Source organism: Hypanus sabinus, chromosome 10 (assembly GCF_030144855.1).
Source record: "Hypanus sabinus isolate sHypSab1 chromosome 10, sHypSab1.hap1, whole genome shotgun sequence".
NCBI classification, from domain to species: Eukaryota; Metazoa; Chordata; class Chondrichthyes; order Myliobatiformes; family Dasyatidae; genus Hypanus; species Hypanus sabinus.
Window position 1 is genome coordinate 29,816,895 of NC_082715.1, and position 27,930 is coordinate 29,844,824.

The following is a 27,930-nucleotide window of genomic DNA, read 5'->3' on the forward strand; positions in this document are numbered from 1 at the left end:
GATTAAAGATTTAATTATGGTCAATAGGCCACATTCCCTTTGACTGAAAGATACTCAGGCTGCTATTCTAAAGAAGATTTTATATGATTCATGGAAAAAAAGTTGCAACACATTTACAATACAACACATTTCAAGTAGACGATAAGATTTATAGGAACCAAATCAGACCATTCGGTCATTGTGTCTGCTCCACCATTTCATCCATTTTTCCTCTCAGCCCCAGATAAGACAATTCACTGCATTTCTTTATTTTGTAATTTTTTTTATGAAGTTCATCAAACATTCCCATAAGATGTATTTCAGACATTGTACATATATATCATATAATCATATATATCACAAAATCTCCACAAAGTATTTATCTGGGGTATACACTTATAGAAAAGAGTGGAAAGAAAAAACAAGCAAAAGAAAAGAACTATGTACAAGTAAATTTCATTGGAAAAGCTTATTGCCATCAAAAATGTAAATGTACTGAGGGCTACAAGTGTGGTTAAAAGAGGGAAATAAAACCAGCTCACTTAAGGTCAAACCTTCATCTGGTAAAGCAAATAAAATACCTTCATTTAAAGGAATTGAAACATCTAATTTTTCGGTACATTATTTCAGATTAACAGAGTGTTTTTACATGATGTTTGTTCCTTGCTTCAGTGTACCTGCTGTTAAAGGACATACTAGATAACACTAAGCTGCTGCTGAATGACATCCCTTCCCATCCTCACAATGCCGTTTTACAGAGGATAGAAATATTTAATTTATTTATTTATTGAGATACAGTGCAGAATAACCCTTCTGGCCCATTGAGCCTTGCTGCCCAGTAACCTCTGATTTAATCCTGGCCTAATCATGGGACAATTTACAATGACCAATTAACCTACCAGGTGGTATGTCTTTGGACTGTGGGAGGAAACCAGAGCACCTGAAAGAAACACACACAGTCATGGGGAAAACGTACAAACTCCTTATAGGCAGCAGTGAGAATTGAACCAGAGTCTCCTGTTTTGTAAAGCATTGTGCTATCCACTACATTACTGTTGTGACAAGAGTCCTTAATGAGGATGGCTTGGATCCAAATGCTGTAGTATCTGAAGCAAGGGTTGAGACATGATATCAAACTGGATCGAGAACTGAGCACAAAATAAATGCTGGATGATATCATTTGTAGGGCTTATGATTGAGCCCTGAGGCTCCGTTCAGGTGCTCTTTAAATACTTAATTCTTGGTGGCCAAGACATGGTTGCCAATTTAGTAGGAGGGTCTTGAATCTTTAAAGAGACAGCGCCAGCTATCCATATTCCAGAGAGTTAGGGTGTCTGACCCCAGAATCTGGCGTGGTGGGTGCATTTTGTAACACCATGCCACCCTTTACCACCACTTGTGACTTTTGCAAACTAACCTACACATCAGAGTCTGCATCTGCTCAAAGGAAATATCAAAAGCATCTTAATGAAGGAGACCATTTGCAACATCTATGGATGATGGCCACCATCCTTAATAAAGTGGCCAGAGTATTGCATGCTCTGAAACCAATCACAGGGTAAAATCAAACCAGATGTAAGCAGTGATAACAAGTTAACTGAGGAAGAAATTTCAGTTGCAGGCCCAGCAGAAATTGGATAGAAAATGGATGGAGGTAAAAATGTTAAGGTGGAAAACATTGAGGGATGCTGGACATTGATTCTGATAAATCAGTTGGTTTATGACAATACCATTCCTCAGTGTGTACACTGAGTTACAGTGAAGGAAAGGCAGAAGAGCTGACTTCCACAGTGTAAGTCTTCTCAAATTTTAGCCTGCATCGAGGCACTGCTTGGCTACGCAGGGATGGAAGATGCCAGATAGTTCATTGAAAGTGTATCTCCACTTGTGCAACAAATGTTGTTAAAAATTGCAAACCAATTGATTTATCAAATATGGCCGAGTATTTTAATGAACTATAAATATGTTTTGTACTTTGCTTTTGTTGCCTTTTAATCTAATTTGTGTTACTCTTATTTCTTGCATTCTTTCCATTATGCAAAATAGTTGGGAATGAACTGTAACTTAAAGCACCATTCTAGTCATCCTTTCAGAATTCCTAATCCTTAAGTCGCTGGCTAAAAGGAATGTGGATCCACTTTCCTCCATTAGTGAAGAAGGCGTTGGGAGCATTCTTCTCTAATTTTTCTGCCGGCAGAAATTTGTTCTCATCTTGCATCTGCTTCCTGATAGCATGCAAACCGCAATGTTAACCAAGGGACCCAAAACAGACCCAGTGCAGCCAGGTCTCAAGCAAGCCATCACCTCGATGATAATTTAAATCTATCTCATTGTATTGCTGCAACTCACCTGTAAGAAGCTGCTCACCGGGGCAGAGCTAATCCTTGGGACAAATGTGAGAACATCCTCCCTACATCTCTCCAATCTACAGCATAGGTGACACAAACTTCATTCACAGAGCTGTAGTCTCCAAGTCATCCTTGAGGAACAGGCAACGACTGGCCTTTAACTTAAGCCCATGCACAAAACAAAGATCAACCTGCTCTCAAAGTGTCCAAAAACAGCCCCTGGGAAGAAAAATAAATGGAAATATTTTGGACCACCTCAGATATCTCCAGAGCTACGTCTCAGAGAACACAATCTTGGCCTTAAAAAAAGTGCTTGAATATTAAGATTAGATACATAGCTCAGTCTACCAAGCAGCAGTGATTGCTGCAGAGTTTTTGAAGATTTTTTTTCGGGCAGAGGTGGGTAGATTCTTGCGAAGAAAAGAGGTAAAGATCACCATGGATAAAAGGGAATATTTCATTAAGATTACAATCATAATACATAATAAAGTACAACAGTACGGAAATGGGCCTTTCAGCCCTCTTCATCAATGCCGACCATGATGCTAAGCTATGCTAATTCCATTTGCCAACATTTGGCTTGTATCTCTTTATGTCTTATTTATACATGTACTAATTTAAATTCCTCATAAACATTGCATTGTATGAATTTATCAAAGATGGAGCAGGCTCTAGGTCTGATATTAAGCTCCTAATTAATTTGTTCGTACAGTGTAAACATTATGTAGTGCCAAGCTTTGGTCAGATCACCAAATCTAGCTCCACAAATGACCTCCAGAATTGTTGTCAGGTTCAGGTGAATGGCCTCTCAAAGATAATGAAGGATTCATTTGTTACTCAGGGCTCTGATGCAGTTTCCTCATTGTGTTTTTAATCACTTTGCACTTTCAGCGACCTAGTTGACAATAAAGTGCAATGCTAAATTTAATGTCTACTGCTGTTAGATGCTCAACTGCAGCCAAACCAGGACCAATGTGTTTTGGAGCAAACAAGAGGAAATCTGCAGATGCTGGAAATTCAAACAACAACACACACAAAATGCTGGTAGAACACAGCAGGCTAGGCAGCATCTACAGGGAGAAGCACTGTCGACGTTTCGGGCTGAGACACTTCGTCAGGACTAACTGAAAGGAAAGATAGTAAGAGATTTGAAAGTAGTGGGGGGAGGGGGAAATGCGAAATGATAGGAGAAGACCGGAGGGGGTGGGGTGAAGCTAAGAGCTGGAAAGGTGATTGGTGAAAGTGATACAGAGCTGGAGAAGGGAAAGGATCATGGGACGGGAGACCTCAGGAGAAAGAAAGAAGTGAGGGGAAAGGGGGAGCACCAGAGGGAGATGGAGAACAGGCAAACAACTAAATATGTCAGGGATGAGGTAAGAAGGGGAGGAGGGGCATTAACGGAAGTTAGAGAAGTCAATGTTCATGCCATCAGTTTGGAGGCTACCCAGCCGGTATATAAGGTGTTGTTCCTCCAACCTGAGTTTGGATTCCTTTTGACAATAGAGGAGGCCATGGATAGACATATCAGAACGGGAATGGGATGTGGAATTAAAATGTGTAGCCACTGGGAGATCCTGCTTTTTCTGGCGGACCGAGTGTAGGTGTTCCGCGAACCGGTCTCCCGGTCTGCGTCGGGTCTCACCAATATATAAAAGGCCACACCGGGAGCACCGGACACAGTATACCACACCAGCCGACTCACAGGTGAAGTGTTGCCTCACCTGGAAGGACTGTCTGGGGCCCTGAGGGAGGAAGTGGAAGGGCAGGTGTAGCACTTGTTCCATTTACAAGGATAAGTGCCAGGAGGGAGATCAGTGGGAAGGGATGGGGGGGATGAGTGGACAAGGGAGTCATGTGGGGAGCGATCCCTGCGAAAAGCAGAAGGGGGGGGGAGGGAAAATGTGTTTGGTAGTGGGATTCCGTTGGAGGTGGCAGAAGTTACGGAGAATTATATGTTGGACCTGGAGGCTGGTGGAGTGGTAGGTAAGGACAAGGGGAACCCTATCCCGAGTGGGGTGGGGGGTGAATGGGATGAGGGCAGATGTGCGGGAAATGGGAGAGATGCCTTTGAGAGCAGAGTTGATGGTGGGCGAAGGGAAGCCCCTTTGTTTAAAAAAGGAAGACATCTCCTTCGTCCTAGAAAGAAAACCTCATCCTGAGAGCAGATGCGGCAGAGATGGGGGAATTGTGAGAAGGGGATAGCCATTTTGCAAGAGACAGGGTGGGAAGAGGAATAGGCCAGGTAGCTGTGAGAGTCTGTAGGCTTATAGTAGATATCAGTAGATAGGCTGTCTCCAGAGATGAAGACAGAAAGATCAAGAAAGGGGAGGGCGGTGTTGGAAATGGACCAGGTAAATTTGAGGGCAGGGTGAAAGTTGGAGGCAAAGTTAATGAAGTCGACGAGCTCATCATGCGTGCAAGCGGCAGCGCCAATGCAGTCATCGATGTAGCAAAGGAAAAGAGGGGGATGGATACCCGTATAGCCTTGGAACAAAGCCAACAAAAAGGCAGGCATAACTGGGACCCACACGGATGCCCATGGCTACACCCTTGGTTTGGAGGAAGTGGGAGGAGCCAAAGGAGAAATTATTGAGAGCAAGAACTAATTCCGCTAGACGGAGGAGAGTGGTGGTAGAGGGGAATTGGTTAGGTCTGGAATCCAAAAAAAACCGAAGAGCTAATAAGGTTGGTGATCGAATTGGAGACAATGGCCTGGTGCTCCTTAGTGAGATCATGATCAAAGGGTAAATAAGAGGAGGTATCAGAGAGTTGTCGCTGTGCCTCAGCCAGGTAGAGGTCAGTACGCCAGACAACAACAGCTCCCCCCTTATCAGCAGGATCTCCCAGTGGCCACACATTTTAATTCCACATCCCATTCCCATTCTGATATGTCTGTCCATGGCCTCCTATATTGTCAAAATGAATCCAAACTCAGGTTGGAGGAACAACACCTTATATACCGGCTGGGTAGCCTCCAACCTGATGGCATGAACATTGACTTCTCTAAATTCCGTTAATGCACCTCCTCTCCTTCTTACCCCATCCCTGACATATTTAGTTGCTTGCCTGTTCTCCATCTCCCTCTGGTGCTCCCCCTTCTCCCCCCCCCCTTTCTTTCTCCTGAGGCTTCCCGTCCCATGATCATTTCCCTTCTCCAGCTCTGTATCACTTTCGCCAATCACCTTTCCAACTCTTAGCTTCATCCCACCCCCTCCGGTCTTCTCCTCTCATTTCGCATTTCTCCCTCCCCCCACTACTTTCAAATCTCTTACTATCTTTCCTTTTGGTTAGTCCTGACGAAGGGTCTCAGCCCGAAACGTCGACAGTGCTTCTCCCTATAGATGCTGCCTAGCCTGCTGTGTTCTACCAGCATTTTGTGTGTGCCAATGTGTTTTGGTATAACTTGCACAACTGGCTGAAAAATTTTAGTAGTTTTGAAAACCATGACCTACGTTGCTTTTTCATAATAAATCTCTTTTTATGTTGCAGGAATTTCTCTGTGGAAAAAGATCTTGATAAAAGAATGGAACAGATTTGATCCTACCAGAAAGCACATGGTGAAATTCCTTGATATTAATTATTTACTCTTTCTGGTGCCTTGACTCACCAGGTCAACCATTCAGAACAGGTTATTTTAACTTCGACTGCTGGTCTCTTTAAACATCAAGTGATTTGATGGCCATCATTTAAATAGGAAGGACTTTCCAGTTGTAGCCAGAACTGATTTACAGGAATCATTTTTGCCCATTCACCTCCTTCCGGTACTTCTTTAATTTTTTAAAAATTTCCTTCCCTCTTTCCTCTTCTTCTGTTCCTGACTCTAGCTTTTTACTTCTCCTCCTCAGCTGCCTATCAACTCCCCCTACTGCCCCTCCTTCTCTCCTTTCTCCCATGGTTCGGTCTCGTCTCCTATCAGATTCTTTCTTCTCCAGCCCTATACCTTTCTCACCCGCCTGGCTTCACCAATCACCTTCCAGCTTGTCCACCTTCCCCTGCCCACTTTTTTATTTTAGCATCTTCCCTCTTCATTTCCAGTTCTGATAAAAGGCCTCAGCTTAAAACATCAACTGTTTAGGCAGTTCCACGGGTGCTCAGTTCTTCAAACATTTTGTGTAACTTACAGAATCCTGGCGATGAGATAGCATTACATTTAAGATGCTGAAGGTTTGAAAATAATTTTCTATTGTTCAAACTTAATTTCTTGAGGAGAAATATTTATTAATATTTGTTTTGGAATTCGCCATCCTCAGCTCCAATCTGATAATTAAATTTGCTACATTGATTGGCCTTATCTCAAACAATAATGAAGCAGCCTACAGAGAAGAAGTAATCACCCTGACACAATGTGCCAAGAAAACAACCTCTTCCTCAATGTCAAAAAAAAGGAGGAACAGAGTTAGGCTAACCCCTATTAACATCAATGGATCTGGGATTGAGAGGGTGAGCAGCTTTAAATTCCTCAACTTACACATCACCGAGGATATCTCGTGGTCTGTATACACCGGCCGTATGGTGAAAACAGCACAACTGTGCCTCCTTCACCTCAGATGGTTGAAGAAGTTTGGCATGAGTCCCCAAATCTTAAGGACTTTCTACAGGGGTACAATTGAGAGCATCTTGACTGGCTGCATCTCTGCCTGGGATAGGAACTGTACTTCCCTCAACAGCAGGACTCTGCAGAGAGTGGTGTGGACAGTTCAGTGCATCTGTAGATGTGAACTTCCCACTATTCAGGATATTTACAAAGACAGGTGTGTAAAAAGGGCCTGAAGATTCATTGGAGACCCGAGCCACCACAAACTGTTCCAGCTGTTAACATCTGGGAAATGGTACTGCAGTATAAAGGCCAGGACCAACAGGCTCCAGAACAGCTTTTACCACTAGCCCATCAGACTGATTAATTCATGCTGATAAAATTGTTATTTCTATGCTATATTGACTGTCCTGTTATACAATTTAATACAAATTTCCATAAATTGCAGATTGCACATATAGACGGAGATGTAGTGTAAGGATTTTAACTCCTCATGTATGTGAAGGATGTAAGAAATAAAGTCAATTCAATTATAGAAACACAAATCTCAAATTTCATGGGAATATAAAAATTAATCCTCATAAGTAAGAATAATTTTATTTTGTTTCCTAAACCTGAAATAACTTTCATCGGATTCTGTCTGATTTTAATGTATTCATAGTGTCCAAAGGAGTAGAAGCTGGGAAAATAAAGATATGGCTATCTTTACACTACAACTGTAGATACTTCATGTTATCACTCGGAATGTCCATTTACTGCAGCACATTGAGAGAGAAAAAAACATACACAGTTCCTGCTGAGTTTCCCTGGCATTTTGTGTGTGTTTCTTTGGATTTCCAGCATCTGCAGTCTTTCTCATGTCTATGATTTTCTTATGGGTTGAGGTTCTGGTCAGATGTCCAGTGATTGTACGTAATTTTGGCTATTTAATTTAAAATCTTACACACAAGTAAAGGAATGAAGGAATAGAGTAATATTTCTATTCCGAACTCTCAGTCATTACCTGACTTTAATCACCCTTCTCAGTGGCCATCACTTCTTGTTCTTAGGAAGTCCCATAGGGCTGAGGATAACAAATCTCAAGTTTTGTGAGGTGACTGATGAGGGAAATATATGACCTGCAGACTGTCACAAGTGGTGAAGGAGATGCTTGATTAATGGGTGAAGAGGTATTGTGGGGCAGGATTCCTTAATCTGTTTTCACCGGGCTTCTTTGCACTTCTTTGAAGACATTCAAGGTTATCTGTCCTATTGAAGAAGCTCCTTCTCCTTCTCAGGCCAGGGATTGTTGCAAGTTCGGTGAGGATGTTACACATCTTCAGGCAGACTTTAACAGCATTCTTGGATCTAGACCATGATAGATATTGCAGAAGAGTGCCAGTTCCAGTAGTCCAGTGTTGCTTAGGCAAATGACATGACGCACACATCAGATGCAGCTGAGGGCAATTAGAGCAAAGTCTGGTGAAGTCATGTGGGGCTGGCTTGCTTCTCCTGACACTGGATTTGCAGGATTGTTTGAAGACAGTATTAGTGCACCATTTCCTATGATTTGAGATTCCTACAATTCATTGTGTATCAGAAGTACATTGGAAGGCAGAGGACCGTGCTAACTTTGAGTTCTGAGGTTTGTGCAGAACTTCATATCCTGATTTATAAAATATTTTGTTTCTTTGATAGATATATACTGGACTGGTGCATTGAAAGTGCTGCTGAAGTCCATCATTAATGTCTGCCTTCCTGAGAGATGGCTCCCCAGAAATGCAAAGAGTTCATATTTTCAAGATTCAAGATCGCTTAATGTTATTTTAATGCACAAGTGTAAATGAGAATGAAATAATTGTTACTCTGGATCCAATGCAGCATTAATAAATGATAAGGAACATAAATATTAATATAAGATATATATCTTATATTTATATTAATATATAAATATATTGAGAGTAGGAGAGATTCAAACGAGGACTTGAGTTGAGAGTTGGGGGCAAAAGTTTAAAGGTAACACGAGGGGGAACTTCTTTACTCAGAGAGTGGTAGCTGTATGGAACGACTTTCAGTAGAAGTGGTAGAGGCAGGTTCGATATTGTCATTTAAATAAATTGGTTAGGTATATGGACAGGAAAGGAATGGAGAGTTATGGGCTGAGTGCAGGTTGGTGGGACTAGGTGAGAGTAAGTGTTCTGCATGGACTAGAAGGGCCGAGATGGCCTGTTTCTGTGTTGTAATTGTTATATGGTTATAAGACCATAAAATATAGGAGCAGAATTAGGCTATTTGGCCCATCGAGTCTGCTCCAGTGTTTCATCATGGCTGATCCATTTCCATCTCAGGCCCAATCCTGTGCCTTTTCTTCATGACCCTACGTGCCCCGAGTAATCAAGAACCTATCAACCTCCACCTTAAATACACCCAATTACTTAGCCCCCACAGCTGCCTGTGGCAACAAGATCCACAGATTCACCACTCTCTGGCTAAACAAATTCTTCCTCATCTCCATTCTAAATGGAAGTCCCTCTATTCAGAGGCTGTGTCCTCTGGTCTTAGTATCTTCCACCATGGAACATCCTTTCCACATCCACTCTCTCCAGACCCTTCAACATTCAATAGGCTTCAATGAGTTCTCTGCACAATGAAGCGGTTGAAGCTACCTCGGTAAATATCTGTAAAACAAGGTTGGATAGACTTTTGCACAGTAGGGGAATTAAGGGTTATGGGAAAAAGGCAGGTAGGTGGAGATGAGTCCATGGTCAGATCAGCCATGATCTTATTGAATGGCGAAGCATGCTCAACAGACCAGATGGCCTACTTCTGCTCCTATTTCTTATGTTTTGCCTTCTTTCTTCTAAATTCCAGTGAGTACAGACCCAGAGCAATCAAATGCTACTCATATGATACAGAATCATTCTGGTGAACCTCCCCTGAATCTTCTCCTACATCAGCACATCCTTTCTTAGATAAGGGTTCCAAAGCTACTCATAATACTCCAAATAAGTGCACTATAAAGCTTCAACGTTACATCCCTGCTTTTATACTCTAGTCCTCTCAAAATGAATGCTAACATTGCATTTGGCTTCCCTAACACCTAGTCAACCTGCAAATTAACCTTTAGGGAATCCTGCACAAGGAGTCCCAAGTCTCTTTGCACCTCAGATTTTGATTTTTTCCTCCATTTAGTCAATAGTCTATGATTTTATTTCTTCTACTGAAGTGCATGACCATACATTTTCCAACACTGTATTCCAACTGTCACTTCTTTGCCCATTCTCCTAATCTGTCTAAATCCTTCTGTAGCCTCTGTTTTCTCAACACTACCTGCCCCTCCACCTATCTTAATATTGTCCGCAAACTTGGCTACAATTCCATCATCCAAGTCATTGACATATAACATAAAAATAATCAATCCCAACACAGACCCTGTGGAATAGCACTAGTCACTGGAAGCCAACCAGAAAATGGTCCCTTTATACCCATTCTTTGCCACCTGCCAATCAGCCAATACTTTACGCATGTTGAAATCTTTCCTGGAATACCATGGGGTCGTGGCTTGTTCAGCAGCCTCTTGAGTGGTGCCTTTTCAAAGGCCTTTCGAAAAGCCAAGTACTCATAATGAAATGGATCTGTGTGAAGTCACCTCTTCTTCCTGGGCTCCCATTCACTGATTGGACACATTTCAAATATAAATATATAGAGTAGCTGATATTTATTGAGAGATTGTATGTCCATAAAGTGACACCAGGCACAGAAGGTGACTCCGACAGGAAATGATAAAGCAGTGGTAATGGGGGAGAGGGTGGAGGTGTTGATCAGCCTTAACTGGAGGGGAAAGTAACTGAGTCTGATTTACCTTTATCAACTTATACCCTTTAAAAAGTCTGAAATTAAGTCAGTCAACAAATTTACAAGCTGTGCATTCTACTCATACCAGCTTAAAGGGTAAAAGACCTTCTCTTCACATCGATTTCCAATTATTTTAACTTTTTGTCTCAGAGTTTAATTTTAATTCGATACACTTTGAAACAGTTCAACATGGTACCATCTTGAAACTGGAGTCAGGTCAAACTCATGCATTAACTTGTTGAATTTTCGGTGGCTTTATTTTGAGTTATTTTTATAAGTTCATCGTACATATCATGAAGATATATAAACCCCTTAAGTTCTTCGCAAGTATGATTTTTATGAGAACCGAATTATATTACTTCTTAGCATCGTCTGTGCTTTAATGATTTGCAGTTTATTTTAATTACACCTTTCTGAACGATCTTTAAAATCCATGGGCGTTTTTGAATGCGCCACTGTGTTTACAGAAAATTGTTTCGCAAATCTCTATTCTGTATTTGCAAACAAAACCACATGATGGCATAATTGGGGTCTCAATTATAGCTTCGCGTCACTAAATTGCTCCCAGGCGCTGCAGCTCACTGCAATTATGCAAATTACTTGAGAGTAGTATGCAAATAGAAAAGTTTTGCAAGTTGTTTTCGGAGATATATTGCCCATTAAAAACTCGATTAAGAGCCGATTCCGAAATTGTTAACACTATGCGTGGCATCGTTACCCTACTATGGCTTAGATCAACGCTTATCATGGTATCACTGTAAACTTGCAAGTTTTTCTGTGCGATCAATAAAACGCAAACAAAGCAGACTTCACAAGCGACTAAAGGGAAACAACTGGAGACTAACGTCGGCTTGCTTCCTTCTCACACTACTTCCCCCCACTTCTCAACTCTCTCACAAAACAGCTCTTTCGGCCGGAATCCTTCAGCCAGCGGCTGGCGCCTGCTACTGTCAATCTCGCCATTGCCACTCAAGCGGGCGGGCAACAGAGGAAGAAAGAGGAGGAGCGAGAAAATCGCTCCCCACCCATTGCCACCTCCATTCCCTTTCGTCCCAGCTCGGACTGTAGTGGAGCGGGTGGTGGGGGCCGATGCTGGGACCGTTGTTAAATCCTCCGCGCTGATCGCTCCGAACCGTGCAAGCAGCGGTTTGCAGCTGGATACGTTTTGCCAATTCCCCCTCCCACCTCAACGAATGGACAGCGCCGCCTGCGGATAGCGAGACGGGAAGGAGAACGAGTGGAGCGGAGCACCGCCATCAGCCATGGGTGAGGGCACGGCACCCGAGGGTGCGAGGTCACGGGGAGTGTGTGTGTGTGGGGGGGAAGCACCCGGGGGCTCGCGGCGCGACCCTGTGGCCGGGACGGTGCCGGGCGCGGGCACGAGCCGTGCGCGCGCATGGTGATGCTTGACCTGCTTTCCCAGGTAATGGGAGCAGCAGTTCCACCCCGCGGTCTCGCCGCTGAATTATTCACAGCCTGCTGCACCTCGCCCGCTTTCCTCCTAACAGCTAACTCAACGCCACCAAACTCTGTCCTGCTGCTTCAATTCATGATACTTTCCAGCTTTTTTTTAAAAAAAACTCTGCCTGTTCCAGGACTCCCCACCCCCCCACACTTTCAGCAGCGCTGGAGGTGTCGCCAAACTCCTGAAGGAGGCGGCCGCAACGTTTGAACAAATAGTTCAAATGAAAACGGGGCGGTGGAGTCCAGTTGGGGGAAGGGGAAAGGCTGAGCTAACTAGGGAATGAAGTGAACGGGTTTCCGGTGGAATTTACTTACTTTGCCCATTAACCTGTTCGAATCTAACTTTTATATGACCTCCAATTCATGTATGCTGTCGTAATAATGGAGTTTCCCTGTTAATGATTTACTCTGATAAGTAGTTGTAGGCTGCGCCGCTGTTGAGTCATTGTAGAAAAGAATGGCTAAATAATTACTTGTCCTGGTTGAGCCATTTAATTTGTATGACATACATATATGCAGCTCTAAACTTGCAATAAATGAATGGTCCCACCAAATGAAATGTGGTTGAATACTCAATTTTTAAATTTACAACTTTTCAATATCACTAAGTTTGACAGCAGGAAAACCGGCCATTCAGCACATCGTGTCCATGCTAGCTAGCCATGAAATACCTGGCTATGCTGATCCCATTTTCCAGCACACAAGTTAGTTTCAAGTGTTTGTTTGGGCACCTGTAAACATTCTGAGAATATCAAGTTCCAGCAACTTCTCAGGAATATCAGTTAATGATAGATTATGCTAGCTTGTCCTTGATGTTGGGGTCTAATCTGCTCATTAGATGATATAAATTCCTTTATTTTCTCATGTTGAAAGGTGTTTAAAGGGCCTTCAGGGCTTTGGATAGAGATGAAAACTAAGTAGAAGGAAGGAAAGAGAAAAGCTATGCCTGTGTATATCAAAATTGAATTGAATGATCTTTATTGTCATTATACATAGGTACAATGAACTCTGGCTTCCTCTCAGGCAATCAAACAAAGCGGTAGATAAAAACAAGACAGTAATAGAAAAACAGTATTAAATAGATAAGTAGCAGAAAATAAGTTACAGCAGCACCAGAATATCACAGTAATGCACGAAGTGCCGTTAGTGCAAGTATTTGAATCCTTTGTGTGCATGTGTGTGCTCACAGTTTCAGTCATTGTTCTGTGGGAGTGGTGTGATGGAGGCCACAGCTCTGGGGTAGAAGCTGTTCCTCAGTCTATTTGTTCTGGCTTTTAGTGTCCTGAACCTTTTGCTGGACAGCAGCGGGTCAAACAGGGAGTGGCCGGGGTGTGTGGAGTCTCTGGTTATGCTGATTGCTTTCCTCCTGAGTCTGCTGGAATAGACGATGTCCAGTCCTGGGAGCTCCATCCTGACAGTTCGCTGGGCCGCCTTCACCACGCGATGCAGGTCTTGTCGCTCAGCGGCTGTGCAGCCGGCATGCCACACTGTGGTGCTGTTGGTCAGGATGGTTTCAGTTGTGCTTCTCTAGAAGTTAAGCAACAGCTTTTGTGGGCATTTGGCCTGTTTCAGCTTTCTGAGGAAGAAGAGTCTTTGTTGTGCTTTTTTTTTACAAGCAGCGAGGTGTTGGTGGTCTATGTCAGCTGTTTTAATTTCCCTCGGGATCAATAAAGTATGTCTGTCTGTAACAACATAACTCCAAGGATCTTTAGGTTTTCCATACTTTCCACTACCTCTCCATGTATATAGAGGGGGGGGGGGTGTGTACTCTCCTTTGATCTCCTGAAGTCAATGATCATCTCTTGGTCAAGAAAATACTGGTAGATGGGAAGTTTTTGTGTACCTGATGGAGAACAAGTGTAAAGATGGAAGAATAGAAGTTTCTCTGAATAGCAGTAGTTGTGAAGAATTAAAGCCACAAAATGATTGGAATCTGGAAGAAGATTGGCTTGAGGACATGGGTGATAACCACAAGAAAGATGCATTCATAACTAATAAAGACTAAGTTTTAGGTATATAACTTGAAATATTTAGTCACTAGAAAGCTAGAATAGAATAAGTTTAATCAAATGCATTCCACAACCCAAGTGAATGTGAATGTTGTGATGAAATTCTAGTTATGAAATCGCTGTTTTGATTTGATGGGTTTAAATGTTAAATTATGTTTGCTGTTACACTGTTGACCTCTGTTTATTATGGGATCAGTGTCAATTAGCATTCGATCCATTTGAGAGTACTATAGGACAAAAGATGATGTACTTCAAATCTGTCTAGTTTGTCATCTTGTGCATATTATAGGTAAATTGATGTGTGACTTCACTGTACCATAAAATGATGTCCCATTTCAGATTGCATTTTGGAAGGTAGTGTTTATGATGTGAGAACTTTTTCCAAGAAAGGTACTGATTCATTTTTCCCCTCCCTATGTTGCTGGGGCATTGTACTTTTGTTTGACCCTGATAAGTTTTATCAAGTTTAAATGCTCCAAAAAGATAAGTTGCTTTGAGACCAAACAAAAGGTGGGTGGCTCAATTTGATGTGCAAGTTATGCAATCAGTGTGGCAATTCCCTCAGTATTCACAACGTTTGTAGGAAGTACTCCAGCATATTAAGGGATATACGCTTGAAAGGTGTCTTGCATATTCAGTGTTTGACTAATTTAAAAACTAATTCTTTGAAGTATAAAGAAACCTTCCAGTTAAGGCTGGCCTGATTGTGTCCCTTGTTCCATCGTTTTTGAGCAAAGTAGTTCGAGATGGCACCATTTATAGAAACGCAGAAAACCTACAGTGAAGTACAGGCGCTTTGGCCCATAATGCTGTAGCGAACATGTACTTACTTTAGAAATTACCTCAGGTTACCAATAGCCCTCTATTTTACTAAGCTCCATGTACCTAACCAGAAGTCTCTTAAAAGACCCTGTTGTATCCGCCTCCACCACTGTCACCAGCAGCCTATTCCACGCAGTCACCACTCTGCATTTTAAAAAAAAACAACTTACCACTGACATCTCCTCTGTACCTACTTCCAAGCACCTTAAAAATGTGTCCTTTTGTGTTAGCCATTTCAGCCTGGGGAAAAGCCTCTGACTGTCCACATGATCAATGCCTCTCATCATCTTGTACACATCTTGTATCTTATATCTTTTTTAATGGAGGGGCCAATAAGCCAGCACATTGTAGAACAGAATAGCATTTTTAGTATTTAAATCTTACATCCTTCCCACAATGTGAAGGAGTAAAAAATCTTTTTATGTCTCCATTGCAATATACAGGGATGTGAATTGAGAAGTCTAAAGACTTGTAGAAGGAAGCTGTCCCATGGCCTGTTGGTCCTGGCTTTAATGCTGCAGTAGCGTTTGCCAGATAGAAGCAGCTGAAACAGTTTGTGGTTGGGATGACTGGTGTCCCCAGTGATCTACCAGGTCTTCCTTCTGCACCTGCTGCTGTAAATGTCCTCAAATGGAGGAAAATTCACATCCACAGATATACTGTTTTCCGTAGCACTCTCTGCAGTTCCCAGCGATCAAGGTTGTTGGTGTGGTACATGGACCAGGCGGTGATACAGCCTGTCAGTATGCTTTCAGTGGTGCCCCTGTAGAAAAGTCTTGAGGATCTGGCACCCCATGCCAAACTTCTTCATTCGCCTGAGGTGGAAGAGACGCTGTTGTGTGTTTTTTTTTGCCACAAAGCCGGTGTATTCAGTCCAGTTGAGATCATCAGTGATGTGTGTGCCGAGGAACCCGAAACTTACCAACTCAGCTGCGGACCCTTTGATGTTGATTGGGCCGAGTCTATCACTGTTCTTCCTGTAATCCAAAATCAGCTGTTTTGTTTTTTTTTGGACATTGAGGGAGAGGTTGTTATCCTGACACCATTGTGTCAGGGTGTCAACCTCTGCTCTGAAGGCTCTGTATTCTCTGTAGAGAACACAGTTATCTGTGGAAGCATAGAATTCTGAAGTTGTTCAGTACTAAAGATTAAGACCCCAAACGGCATGTCATTGGCTTTGATATAAATAGAGAAAATTTGTTCTTAGGATTACGAAGACTTGCGTTTTCGCTGAATCCTTCTAGTGTGGTTCTTTGATTTGTACTACCAGATATAACACTGCACATAAGCTTCTGATTCACTCTGCTTCAAGCATCACTCCACAAATTTATGTATAATAATAGTTGATGGATTCTTCATCATAGACCAGTGAGTGCTGCAGTGGAGTATGTGCACTTCAGATGAGACATTAATTCAAGGTCTTACAGCCTATTGGATATAAAAGCTCAATAGTTCTCAAGTGTCCAAGATGATTCATTTCTTGATTATATAAAAACTGAATTATTTGGCTATTTACCAATTCACTTGTGAGATTTAGATGACAGCTTTTGTAACTTTCACATCTATGAAATCAAATTTAAATGTTAGTTGAATGAGATTTTAGTTGCTTTTTCATTTGCAATTTAAAACATTTATAAACCTCATTCATTACTAATCTTTCCAATTATTGTGATCTAGTTCTGCTTCATACATAATTAATACTATTATTCTTGCTGATGCATGTTTGTTCATAGATATCTACTTTGCTCACTCATCCCTTTGCATTCAGTGACTAAAGTCTGTGGTGAATTTTGTTGAAATATATCTTGGAACTGATCTACTTTTCAATCAATGGACCAAAACATTTCACTGAGGTTTACATTTTCCTGATAGTTCAAATAGACTCCAGAGTGTTTAAACTTTTTTATTCAACAATAGAAATTAAATTGCTTCTGACCTTCTTTGCTTTGAGTTTTCTTCTTGATTGATTTATTCTGATGTGTAAATCTGTTTATTTCTTCCACTATCATGTAGCATATTGTACTCTAAGTGTTCAAACTTGTCTTTATGTTGTTTTTTCCTGCCTCTGCCTGCTCTGTTGTTCCCTTTTGACTTGCTGCATATTATATATTTTTCTCTTTATTCGGACTTCAAAGCTTTAGTTAGGCAAGTTTTGGTTGTCTCATGTCTTGCTCAATTGAGTGCTGCATTTGCTTTGTCTGCTGTTATATGGGTCCCTGGTGAGACTGCACCTGGAATATTGTGTACAAGTCTGGTTTCTCTTACCCAGCATGGCTATACTTAAAAAGATTTGATTCACCAGACTGATTCTTTGAAAGGGTGCTGTTTGGCATTTGTGTTTTTTAAAGAGGTTAACAGACTGGGCCTATGCTCAAGTTTAGAAGAATGAGGGGTAACCTCAACAAAGCGGACACAGTTGGCAGGGTAGATGCAGGGCTCATGTGTTCACTGGCAGGAGTATGCTCAAAGTCATCAGAAGGCTAGTTAAGGTGGGGAACTGAAATTATTTCATCGGGAAGATAGTGAAGCTATCATCCTCTGTCTGAGGGGGTTGCAGAGATTTAGTCCTGTGGTCGTTGTAAGGTTTGATATCATTGGCACGTATCATAAAATTTGCTCTGTGGCAGCAGTAATGTGCAAAACATAATACTAAAAACTGTAAATTATACGTGTATATGTAAAAAGTTAAATTAAATGGGTAGTGCACAAACACTGAGGTAGTGTTGATGAGTTCATTGTCCATACGGAAATCTGGTGGTAGAGAGGAAGAAGCTGTCCCTGAAAGATTGAGTGTGTGGCTTCAACCTCTCGTATGATGGTAGCAATGAGAAGAGGGCATGTGATGGGGTGGGGGGGGGGGGGAAGTGTCCTTAATGATGGATGCTGCCTTTTTGAGCCATCACCTTTTGAAGCTGTCCTGGATGCTGGGGAGGCGAGTGGCCGTGATGCAGCTGGTTGAGTTTAGAACTTTTAGCAGCTTTTTTAGTGCTCAACAAAAGTATATTCAAGTCAAAAGTAAGGACAGTAAGTGTGGGGAGAGCCAGCCTTGGATAACTATGCAAATAAAAGATAGTATCAAATTAAAGTCTCGTGTACAAAATCGCAAAGAATAGTGGGAGACTGGAAGATTGGGAAAACTTTAAAAAACACCAGAGAACAACTAAATGAAATCAGGAAAGGGAAGATAGAGTATGAAAGTAAATTAGCACAAAATATAAAAACAGATAGCAAAAGTTTCTATAAATATATAAAGTGGAAGAGGGTGGCTAAAGTCAATGTAGGTCCCTTGGAAGATGAAAAGGGGAAATTAATACTGGGTGATAAGGAAATGGCTAAGGCATTGAACAACTATTTTGTGCCGGTCTTCACAGTGGAGGACACGTCTAATATGCCAAAGGAAGATGTTATGGACAAAATGGGAGGTGAGGATTTTGATAAAATCACTGTCACTAAAGAGATAGTGATGAGCAAACTAGAGGGCCTGAAGGTAGATAAGTCCCCTGGTCCTGATGGGATGCATCCCAGGCTGCTGAGGGAATTGGCAGAGGTTATAGTAGGTGCGTTGGTAATCATTTACCAAAATTCTGTGGACTCTGGGCAGGTTCCGGCGGATTGGAAGACAGCAAATGTCCAGTCACTTTTTTAAAAAAAGGATGTAGGCAAAAGACGGGCAATTATAGGCCAGTTAGTTTAACATCTGTAGTTGGGGAAAATGCTTGAAGCTGTCATTAAGGAAGAAGTAGTGAAACATTTAGAAAGGAGTGGTTCCATTAGACAGATGCAGCATGGATTCAGAAAGGGCAGGTCTTGTTTGACAAACTTACTGGAGTTCTTTGAGGACATAATGAGTGCAGTGGATAGAGGGGAACAGGTGGATGTCATATACCTGGATTTCCAGAAGGCGTATGATATGGTGCTGCTCAAGATACTTATAAATAAGATCTGGATGCATGGAGTCGGAGGAAGTGTATTGACATGGATAGTGGATTGGTTAGCCAATGGAAGGCAGAGAGTTGGTATAAATGGGTGTTTCTCTGGTTGGCAGTCGGTGGTGAGTGGGGTGCCGCAGGGGTTGGTGCTGGGCCTGCGGCTCTTTACCATTTAGATTGATGATTTGGAAGAGAGGACTGAGTGTAGCATAGCAAAATTTGCATATGACACTAAACTGAGTGGAAAAGCAAATTGTACAGAGGATGTGGAGAGTCTGCAGAGGGATATAGATAGGTTAAGTGAGTGAGCCAAGGTCTGGCAGATGGAATACAGTGTTGGTAAATGCTAGATCATCCACTTTGGAAGGAATAATAGAAGAGCAGATTATTATTTAAATGGTGAAAGATTGTAGTATACTGTTGTGCAGAGGGACATGGGAGTGCTAGTTCATGAATCGCAAAAAGTTGGCTTTCAGGTACAACAGGTTATTAAGAAGGCAAACGGAAAAACGGAAAAACGGAATGTTGGCCTTCATTGCTAGAGGGATTGGATTCAAGAGCAGCGAGGTCATGCTGCAACTATACGGTAAACTTTGGTGAACCTCTCTGTATTAGGATCTTGCTCGTCTAACTTTACCATCCCTGCTTCAATGAGCATTGCACATGTTCTTGAGGTGTGTCAATGTTTATTGTCAGGGATCCCCGCAGGCTGTGATCTCTCTACGTGGAAATCAAGGATCCAGTTGTAGAGGCCCTGATCTTGGGGCTTGCTGATCAATACTGAAGGTATGATTTTTGAACAATGAGCTGCAGTCAATATATGGCAGCCTGAAGAGGGTGTTGCTATTGTCCAGGTGATCCAAGGCTGAGTGGAGAGCACTTAATCACAGTAAATGTGAGGGTCACAGGGTGATGGTTGTTGAGGCAGCTGTCACTGGCATGATTGTCCCTTTGAAGCAGTGGGAACCCCCGACGGCAGCAGTGAGAGATCAAAGATGTCCTTGATAGTTGGTTTGCACAGGTTTTCAGTGTCCTACCAGGTACACCATCAGGGTCTGATGCCTCCCAAAGGTCCCCCTCTTGAGGGATGTTCTGATGTTGGCCCCTGAGACAGAGATCATGGGGTCACTAGGTGCTGCGGGGATTTGCGCAGGTGTAGTTTTAATTTCACTTTCAAAGTGTGCAGAAAAGGCATTGAGCTCATCTGAAATTGAAGCCATTCATGTTAGATTTTACTTTGTTGGAAGTAATGGCATGCAAACCCTTCCAGAGCTGACGTGGATCCGATTCTGCCTCTAACCTCAATTGGAATTGTTTTTTAGCCCTGAAAATAGCCTTCCGTAGATTGTACTAGACGTCTTGTTTAGTTCTGGATCATCAGTCTTGAACGCCACAGATCAAGCCCTCAGCTGACTATGAACATGCTGGTTCATCCACAGCTTTTGGTTTTGGTGTATCTGGAATGTCTTCAAAGGCACACACTTATCCAGGCAGGTCTTGAAGACCAGTGACAACTGTGGAATCTTCATTCAGACTCGGAAGATGAATTGCTGAATATTGTCCAGTCCACTGAATCAAAGCAGTGCTGTTCTGCCTCCCATGACCGTACCTTCTTGACCTTCCAAGACTGCAGAGGTGCTGGGAGTGGAGGTACAGCCAGATGATCGGACTTACAAGTTATGTGTTGGTGGTAGTTGTTCAGAGACGACTTCAGGCTGGCTGATTGAAATCTCCAGCAATGACAGGAAGGCATCAGCATGCATAGTCCCGTGCCTCCTGATTTTGTTGCTCAGCTCCTCCAGTGCATTCCTGACATTGGCATGAGGTGGAAAGTACACTGCTATCAAGATAATGGTGGAAAACTTGCTCTGCAGATAAAATGGTTGACATTTAACCACTGGATGTTTTGGGTTGGGTGAGCAGAACTGAGACAACCACCACGTTTGTGCATCATGATGAGATAATCATGAAACGCACTTCACCTCCTCTGCCTTTGAGGAGAATGGTGAAGCCATCGAGCAGCAGTGCTGCGTTCAAAATGGTGGGGGATAGCCACGTTCCTATGAGGCAAAGTACGCAGCAAAACCTGATTTCCCTCTGGTACAGCAATCTTGCTCTGAGGTCTTCAGTTTTATTTACCAGAGACTCTACATTCGCCAGCAGGATGGTTGGGAGTGGAAGTTTAAGACCTCTGTTTCACTCATTTCTCCAAACTAGCACAGTGTCCCTGCTTCCATTTTCTTAAAGAGAACTTTCATTCATGACCTGTCTGCTGTCTGAGGTTCGTCGATTTTGAGTATCGATAGATTCTTTTTTAGACGTCTTAAAGGGATGCTGTTTACTGAAGTTTTAATGGTTGTGACTGGATTTTTATGTAGTGGTCCTAAATGGGAGTATTTGATGATTCCCATCAGAGCTGCATGCAAACTGTTGCCACTTAATGGTGCCATCTTCATAGAATAGAGATCCGTAGAACTTTTGGATGTCAAGGGGCAAGGGGTTAGGGCAACTTAGTGGAACTGAGGTAACATATGAACCATAATCTCAAAAGCAAAGCCAGTGTGTTCTACTCATGGTCTATTTCTGTTTCTTTCTCTTTCTATTGTAGCTTTATAGTCTGTTTACTCTGCAATGTCAAATCTATTTGGCTTATTTTCTTGTTGTATGTTACTTGCACTAGTCTTTGGTGATCCATGGAATGAATTAGAGTCCTCTTGGAAATTTTGATCAACCCTCTGCCTCCACAGATACTAATTCCTTTAGCAGGTTTTATTTTTATCTCTTGCGTGTCCATTCTGATATACCAAATGTCTTTCTTGCAGATCTCCTCTATTTTTCCTTGTGTTTACTAGCTGTCTAAATTTCAATCTTCAAAAATTCAAAGTGCATTTATTGTCAAAGTATGTATACAGTATACAACCCTGAGATTTGTCTTCCTGCAGACAGTCATGAATCAAAAATCCATTCAAAGAAAACTTCTAAACCCAATTGTGCAAAGGAGATACGCAATCAGTAAAAAAAACACAAGCGGATAACACAGAGTCTTAAACATCAAACTGTGGAGTTCTGGAAACAGAATGCTCAGTTCCAGTTAGCTCTGGGTTGTTCTTTGTAGGCTGCAAAGCTTGTCTGCATTTGAAGCGCCTCACTCGAAATTGTGCAGAATAGAAATTTAAAAAAAGAGTAAGCAGAAGCACATGTAACATGAACTACCCCATTTAGTTTAGAGGCTCTCCATCATACCAGCTGCTAAATCTCTGCATTGGAGTTACTTGTGCCCTGTTTTCTGCTGCCCTCGTTACTCTCCATGATTTTCTTTGGCTTTAAATTCTTCATAGAGCTGGGAGCACGCTTTTGAAGAGATGAAATTGAAGCTTTGGATCAGGAACTTGAACTTGCTTTTTTCTAAAGTTAAGTCGTATTCTTTTAATTTTTGCTGAATAAAACCTGAGCAGATTTGCACCTTTCAGAGCAATTTATAGCTTAGGGTGGAACTCCCCAGAGCTTTATAGCCAATTGATGTATACTCAGTGATATAATGTGGTTGGCATTTTGTATTTAAGATTCTCTTCTTTCCAACCCCTCCCCCTGAAAAATAAATATCTTTGCAGATGAGAGAATTGTGAAGACACCTGTCCCACCCTGAAAAGTGGCATGGAATGTATTGCATCCACTAAAGATGCACTGGGTCCTTTGTTCAATCTTGCCTGAAAGATTCCTAATACTTGCTAAAGTAGAGAGTTGAATTAGCTTTTTATTTTTTTAGCCCTTCATTTACTGTGTTTTCGACTCCAAGGCCCAGCTGCTGTGATTCATGTGTCTTTTGATTTTTGAACTGACCTTGAGCTTTATAAAGTCTTTATTTTATGCTGTTATTTTATTTATGAATAGTTGACAAAGTAAAATCTTGAAATGATAAACTATTATTTGGAATGTCAAGACATAAGATACTACATTTAATATAGGAAGTAAGCTGTTTTTGCGATTCTTTGCTTATGGCAGAGTATTTGACAACAATTTCATATCCAGAACAGTTGATCTCTGTTCCTTTTGGATTTAAGTGGATTTTCACATGGCTTTAACAGACTTGATCATAGTTAGCTTTAAAGTCTATTCCTGTTGATAAAATGTTAATTGCAATGTTGTATGTTTCACTATTCTAAAAAAGGTGGTTTCTTAACCTTTTTAGATAGATTTGGGACGGGTGGGATAATAACTACTCTCTCACTTCATCATTTCTTGCAGTCAATAATTTGCATATTGATCCCAAGTACAACAATTAAGACTTTCTACATTTAGAGCTAAGGTTCGAAATACTAATTTGTTGATAGTCACAGCAGAGAACACTTCAGAGACTGTGATTTAAACTTGGCTTTTGATACTGGTGTTTACCTGTATATTGTAAGTTTAAGCTGTTTACTTTGCAAGTAGATTGCATTTACAATTTTGAAAGCGGGTGTCAATGAATTATCTTTTTCAGTTGTGGCTGTTCTGTGTAAGCCCCAGCTCCACTGTGTGATTCAGTGCCTTTATTAATGAGGAACAGTCTTACTGTGTTACATACATCCAGGCCTCCTTTGCCCTTATGGTCAAACAAAGGCAGAGCTCTCAGGTTGTAAGAGTAACGCTTCATATTCTGTCTGTGAAGCCTCGAACCTGATGACGTGAACATTGATCCTTTTCTAACTTCTGGTCATTTTTTTCCCCTCCCCTTTCCCTCTTCCATTGACCACTCTGGCTCCACACCTACCTCTGGTAACCCCTCCTCCTTTCCTTCCTCCTATGCACTCATTTGTGTTTGCTGACACATCACTGTTGTGGGTTGAATGAAGGGTGGTGATGAATCAGCATGTAAGAGATTGAAAATCTGTGTAAATGATGCCACAACAACCAGCTCTGACACAATGTCAGCAAGACCCAGGAGCTGATTATTGATTTCAGGAGGAGGAAACCTGAGGTCCATGAGCTGGTCCTCATCAGGGGAGAGGGTCAGCAGCTTTAAATTCCTCGGTGTTATCATTTCAAAGGGTGTGCCCTGCGTCCAGTACGTAAATGCCATTACAAAGAAGATGCGGCAGCATCGCTACTTAGAAGTTTTTGCAGATTCAGCATGTCATCTAAAACTTCGACAAGCTTCTTTGGAGAGTATACATCACGGCCTGGTATGGGAATACCAATGGCATTGAATGGGGGAAAAAAAGTAGTGGAGACAGCCCAGTTCCACAAGGGTAAAGCCCTCCCCATTATTGAGCACATTTACAAGCAGCGCAGTCGCAGGAGAGCATCTATCCTTGAGGATTTTCACCATCCAGGCTACAAGGAACCAGGTGTAGGAACCCCACTGGACTGATTCCACAGCCTTTGGGCTCACTTTTATGGACTCTATAACTTGTGTTCTCAATACTTGTTAACTTATTTTTTTCCTCTTGTATTCACACGGTTTGTTGTCTTTTTGCCTGTTAGTTGTTGGCCTGTCTCTGTTTCACTGAGTCGGTTGGTTTCTTTGTATTTACTGTGAATGCACACAAGAAAATGAATCTCCAGGTAGTATATGGTGATATTCACTTTGAACTCCTCTCCTGTTAGATTCCTCCTTTGGCCCTTTACCTTTGCCACCTATCACCTCCCAGCTTCTCACTTAATTTCTCCCATCTAGTTTCACCTATCATCCAGTTTGTGCTCCTTCCCCTTGCTGTTCCTTTCCAGTCCTGATTAAGGGGCTGAGCCCCAGATGCTGACTGTTCATTCCTTTCCAGAGATGCTGCTTGATCCTGCTGAGTTCCTCCAGCATGTTGTATACAACAAAAAAAAATGCTAGGGTGATTTTCAGCTGCTTTGGTTTTGTTGCTTAGTGGAAATGTACGTTGCTTAGAGTTTTGAAAGTTTTATTTTCAGAAGCATGTTTTTTAAGAATAGACTTCTGTCATGAGAGAAGGCATCCTGCTTACTTCCCAGCATTTGATGTTGTGGTTGATCCACAGAATAAGACCAAGTTATTGTTAAATTTTTTGACTAAGTTATTCTCTGGCAGGGTGAGGTTTGATTTCGCTGGTGTCTTTGAACCAGTATATATGAAAGCACCAAAGGTTAGAGCCAATTGACTTCATAATTGACCAGCAATTTGAATGAAGATTTCAGTAACTTAAGTTGTGTAATGTTGTCTTGAGGAGGGATGAAGTGTTGGTCTTAAAGAGGTTGCCTGATTCAGGAAGTGATGGCTTTGAGTTCTACTTTGGGATTCTGAAGACATAGTTGAGGTTAACCATGACTGCATTTTTTCCCCCTTATTCAGTGGAAAAATAGTGAACACTTAGACAGAAAGAACCTAGATTTATAGTGATAGTTTCATGACTTCTGGGTATTAAGTGCTTCATGGCAATGACATGCTGCATCAGGTACGTGGAGCATCTTTGTGTAAAATCCAGTTACACGTAGAAAGTGGCAGGCAATTTTATCCTGAATTACTTTTTAACCTCTCAGTAAAATTGTGTTTGATTTATGATTAAACACATGTCACATTTCCCTTTACCCTGTGTCCTTGGATCTGGGCCTGTTGTAATTAGTCAGAATTTGTACAATTAATGATCACCAGAACAGGGAGAAAGTGCAATTCAAATTGCAGCAGGTCCACTCAGAAAATCCGTATAAGCTATGTAAATACATTTAAAATCAGACTGGCTGTGGAAATCTCTATGCATACTTCAAAATTAAGGAAGGGTGAACATCCCTGCTTTCTTTGATGGTGGCAAGGAATCCTTTACACTGAGGGTCTGAATGAAGTCTTGGTTCTGTACCTGGAAGAATTTTTCTACAGTGCAACACTGACTCTGGCAAATGAGAAGCTTTTAAAAGTGTGATTGGGAGAGTTCAGGCTCAGCACGTTCCTGTTAGAGTGAAGGTCAAGGCTGGTAGGACTGCTGAGGAGGTATAGCAAAGAAAAAGGACATGTCAGGTAAACTTATGAAGAAAATCAGGAGGGCAAAAAGAGGAGATATCCTTGACAGGTAAGATAAAGGAGCATTGCAAGAGATTCTATATTGGGAGATAAATGGTAACTTGGGGGAGAGAATTGATCGTCTTAAGGTCATCTATGTTGAGCTACTGGAGATGTGAATTCTTAAATGAATCTATCCATAAGGCATAGCAGAATTAGACCATTCATCCTATCGAGTCTGCTCCACCTTCCCATCCCAGATCCCACTCAACCCCCCACATACCTGTCTTTTTACCATATTCTTTGATGCCCTGACCAATCGGGAGGGTTATCAACTTCCACCTTAAGTGTATCCACAGACTTTGTCTCCACTGCAGTCTGCCGCAGAGCATTCCACAGAGTCACCACTCTCTGGCTAAAAAACTTCCTCCTTACCTCTGTTCCAAAAGGCCACCCCTTAATTTTGGGGCTGTGCCTTCTAGTCCTAGATACCCCCATCATAAGAAACATCCTCTCCTCATCCACCTTATCTGGTCCTTTCAAGATCTGGTAGTTTTCAATGAGACACACCCCTTCCCTCCATGAATATGGGACTGGAATTTTGAAGAATGCCAGGTATCTTGTAGGTATTTACTGTAGAGAAGGTCATGGAAGTTGTGGAATTCAGACAAAACAGTAATAGTATGAAAGCAGAGGTGTTCATGGTCTTTAAGTGCAAAAAGGTGTATAAATCATCAAGGCTTGACTGTATATTGTTGGGAAGAAATGGGATTCTGACAAAGATTTTTTTTGTATCATTTTTATACATGGGTGAGGTGCTGGAAGACTGGACTGTAGTTAATGTTGTGCCCCTTACATCAGTGGTGGGAAAGTTATTGGAGAGGGTTTTGAGAGACATTTAGAAAGGCAAGGTGACCTAATGAGAGGTTTATAAGACCGTAAGGAGTAGAGAAAAGATGTGGGAGCTTTGACCCAAAATTTTAACAAATTCTTTCCTTTCATGGATGTTGCTTGACCCATTTTCTTCCAGCAGAAACCATTGCATGGTTAAGATTGGATTGTTGCGGTCTCTGCTTTAGGGCAGAGGAGTCTAAAGTTAAAGGGCATAGGTTTGGATGAGAGGTGAAAACTAAAAAAAAAGAATCTGAGGGGAAAGGTTTCACATGTTTGGAACAATCTGCCAGAGACTTTTGACCAGGTTCATGGGCGGGAAAAGTTTAGAGGGATAGGGGTGAAATGCAGGCAAGCGTTCTCAGTAAGGCATCTTGATTGCCATGTTGAGTTAGGTTGCAGGTCCTTTTTCTGTGGTACATCTGTTAGAAACTCAGGACTTTGAGCTTGAAACCACAACTTTGAGTAAAGAGGGTCTGTTAATATAAATTAACACAAGACACTTGCGTGTTGTTATCTTTAAGTTGGAAATATTTGACATTTTGGGAAATGTAAGAAAAACAGTATGATCAGGTTTTTCTAATGTTATCTATTGTACAACAATGCAAGAGACCCATTGATTTTGAAGAGATATTGAAGTATTTCAAAGTCATGATGATGAGTTATTTGGGAAGGAAAACTAAAGGTGGTGATAGTTTTGTATGTTTGCTGCCACTGATTATTTGCAGTTGGAGTTTATGGATGTTGGAGATGCAGTCACTTGCAGCTTTGCAAGTAATCAGTGAAATTTTGTGGATTTTATGGGCTGAAACCCTTACAGGTGCTGAGATAAAAATGTATGATAATTTTATATTATTCAATTTTTATGCAAAAAGTTTTTCTGCCTTGGAACTTTATTTTTGTTTCAACTTTGTTATGAATAATGGTTAAGGATGAGTAAAAAGAATTAACACTCTCAGGGTGGAGGAGCAACACTTCGTATTCTATCTAGGTAGCCCCCAAGTTGATGGCATGAACATAAATTTCACCTTCCAGTAAAAAAAATCCTTCCCTTTTCTCTATTCTTTTATTCTACTTTCTAGCTTCATACCTCTTCTCTTCATCTGAATACCCTGGTACCCCTCCTCCTTCCCTTTCTCCCATAGTCCACTTTCCTTTCCTATCAGATTCCTTCTCTGGTCCTTTA

General features: G+C 41.7%; 1 protein-coding gene across 2 annotated transcripts in view; it reads left to right on the plus strand.

Moving 5' to 3' along the window:
• Positions 1-11,508: 11,508 nt before the first annotated feature.
• Positions 11,509-27,930, plus strand: part of cd2ap (CD2-associated protein) — a 193,887-nt gene continuing 177,465 nt past the window's right edge. Inside the window, exon 1 of one of the 2 annotated variants that reach the window (XM_059981583.1) lies at positions 11,509-11,961. In XM_059981583.1, coding sequence (XP_059837566.1) covers positions 11,958-11,961 — 4 coding nt within the window. In that variant the 5' untranslated portion in view covers positions 11,509-11,957. The remainder of the gene's footprint in view (positions 11,962-27,930) is intronic. The other variant, XM_059981582.1, reaches the window with a different exon arrangement.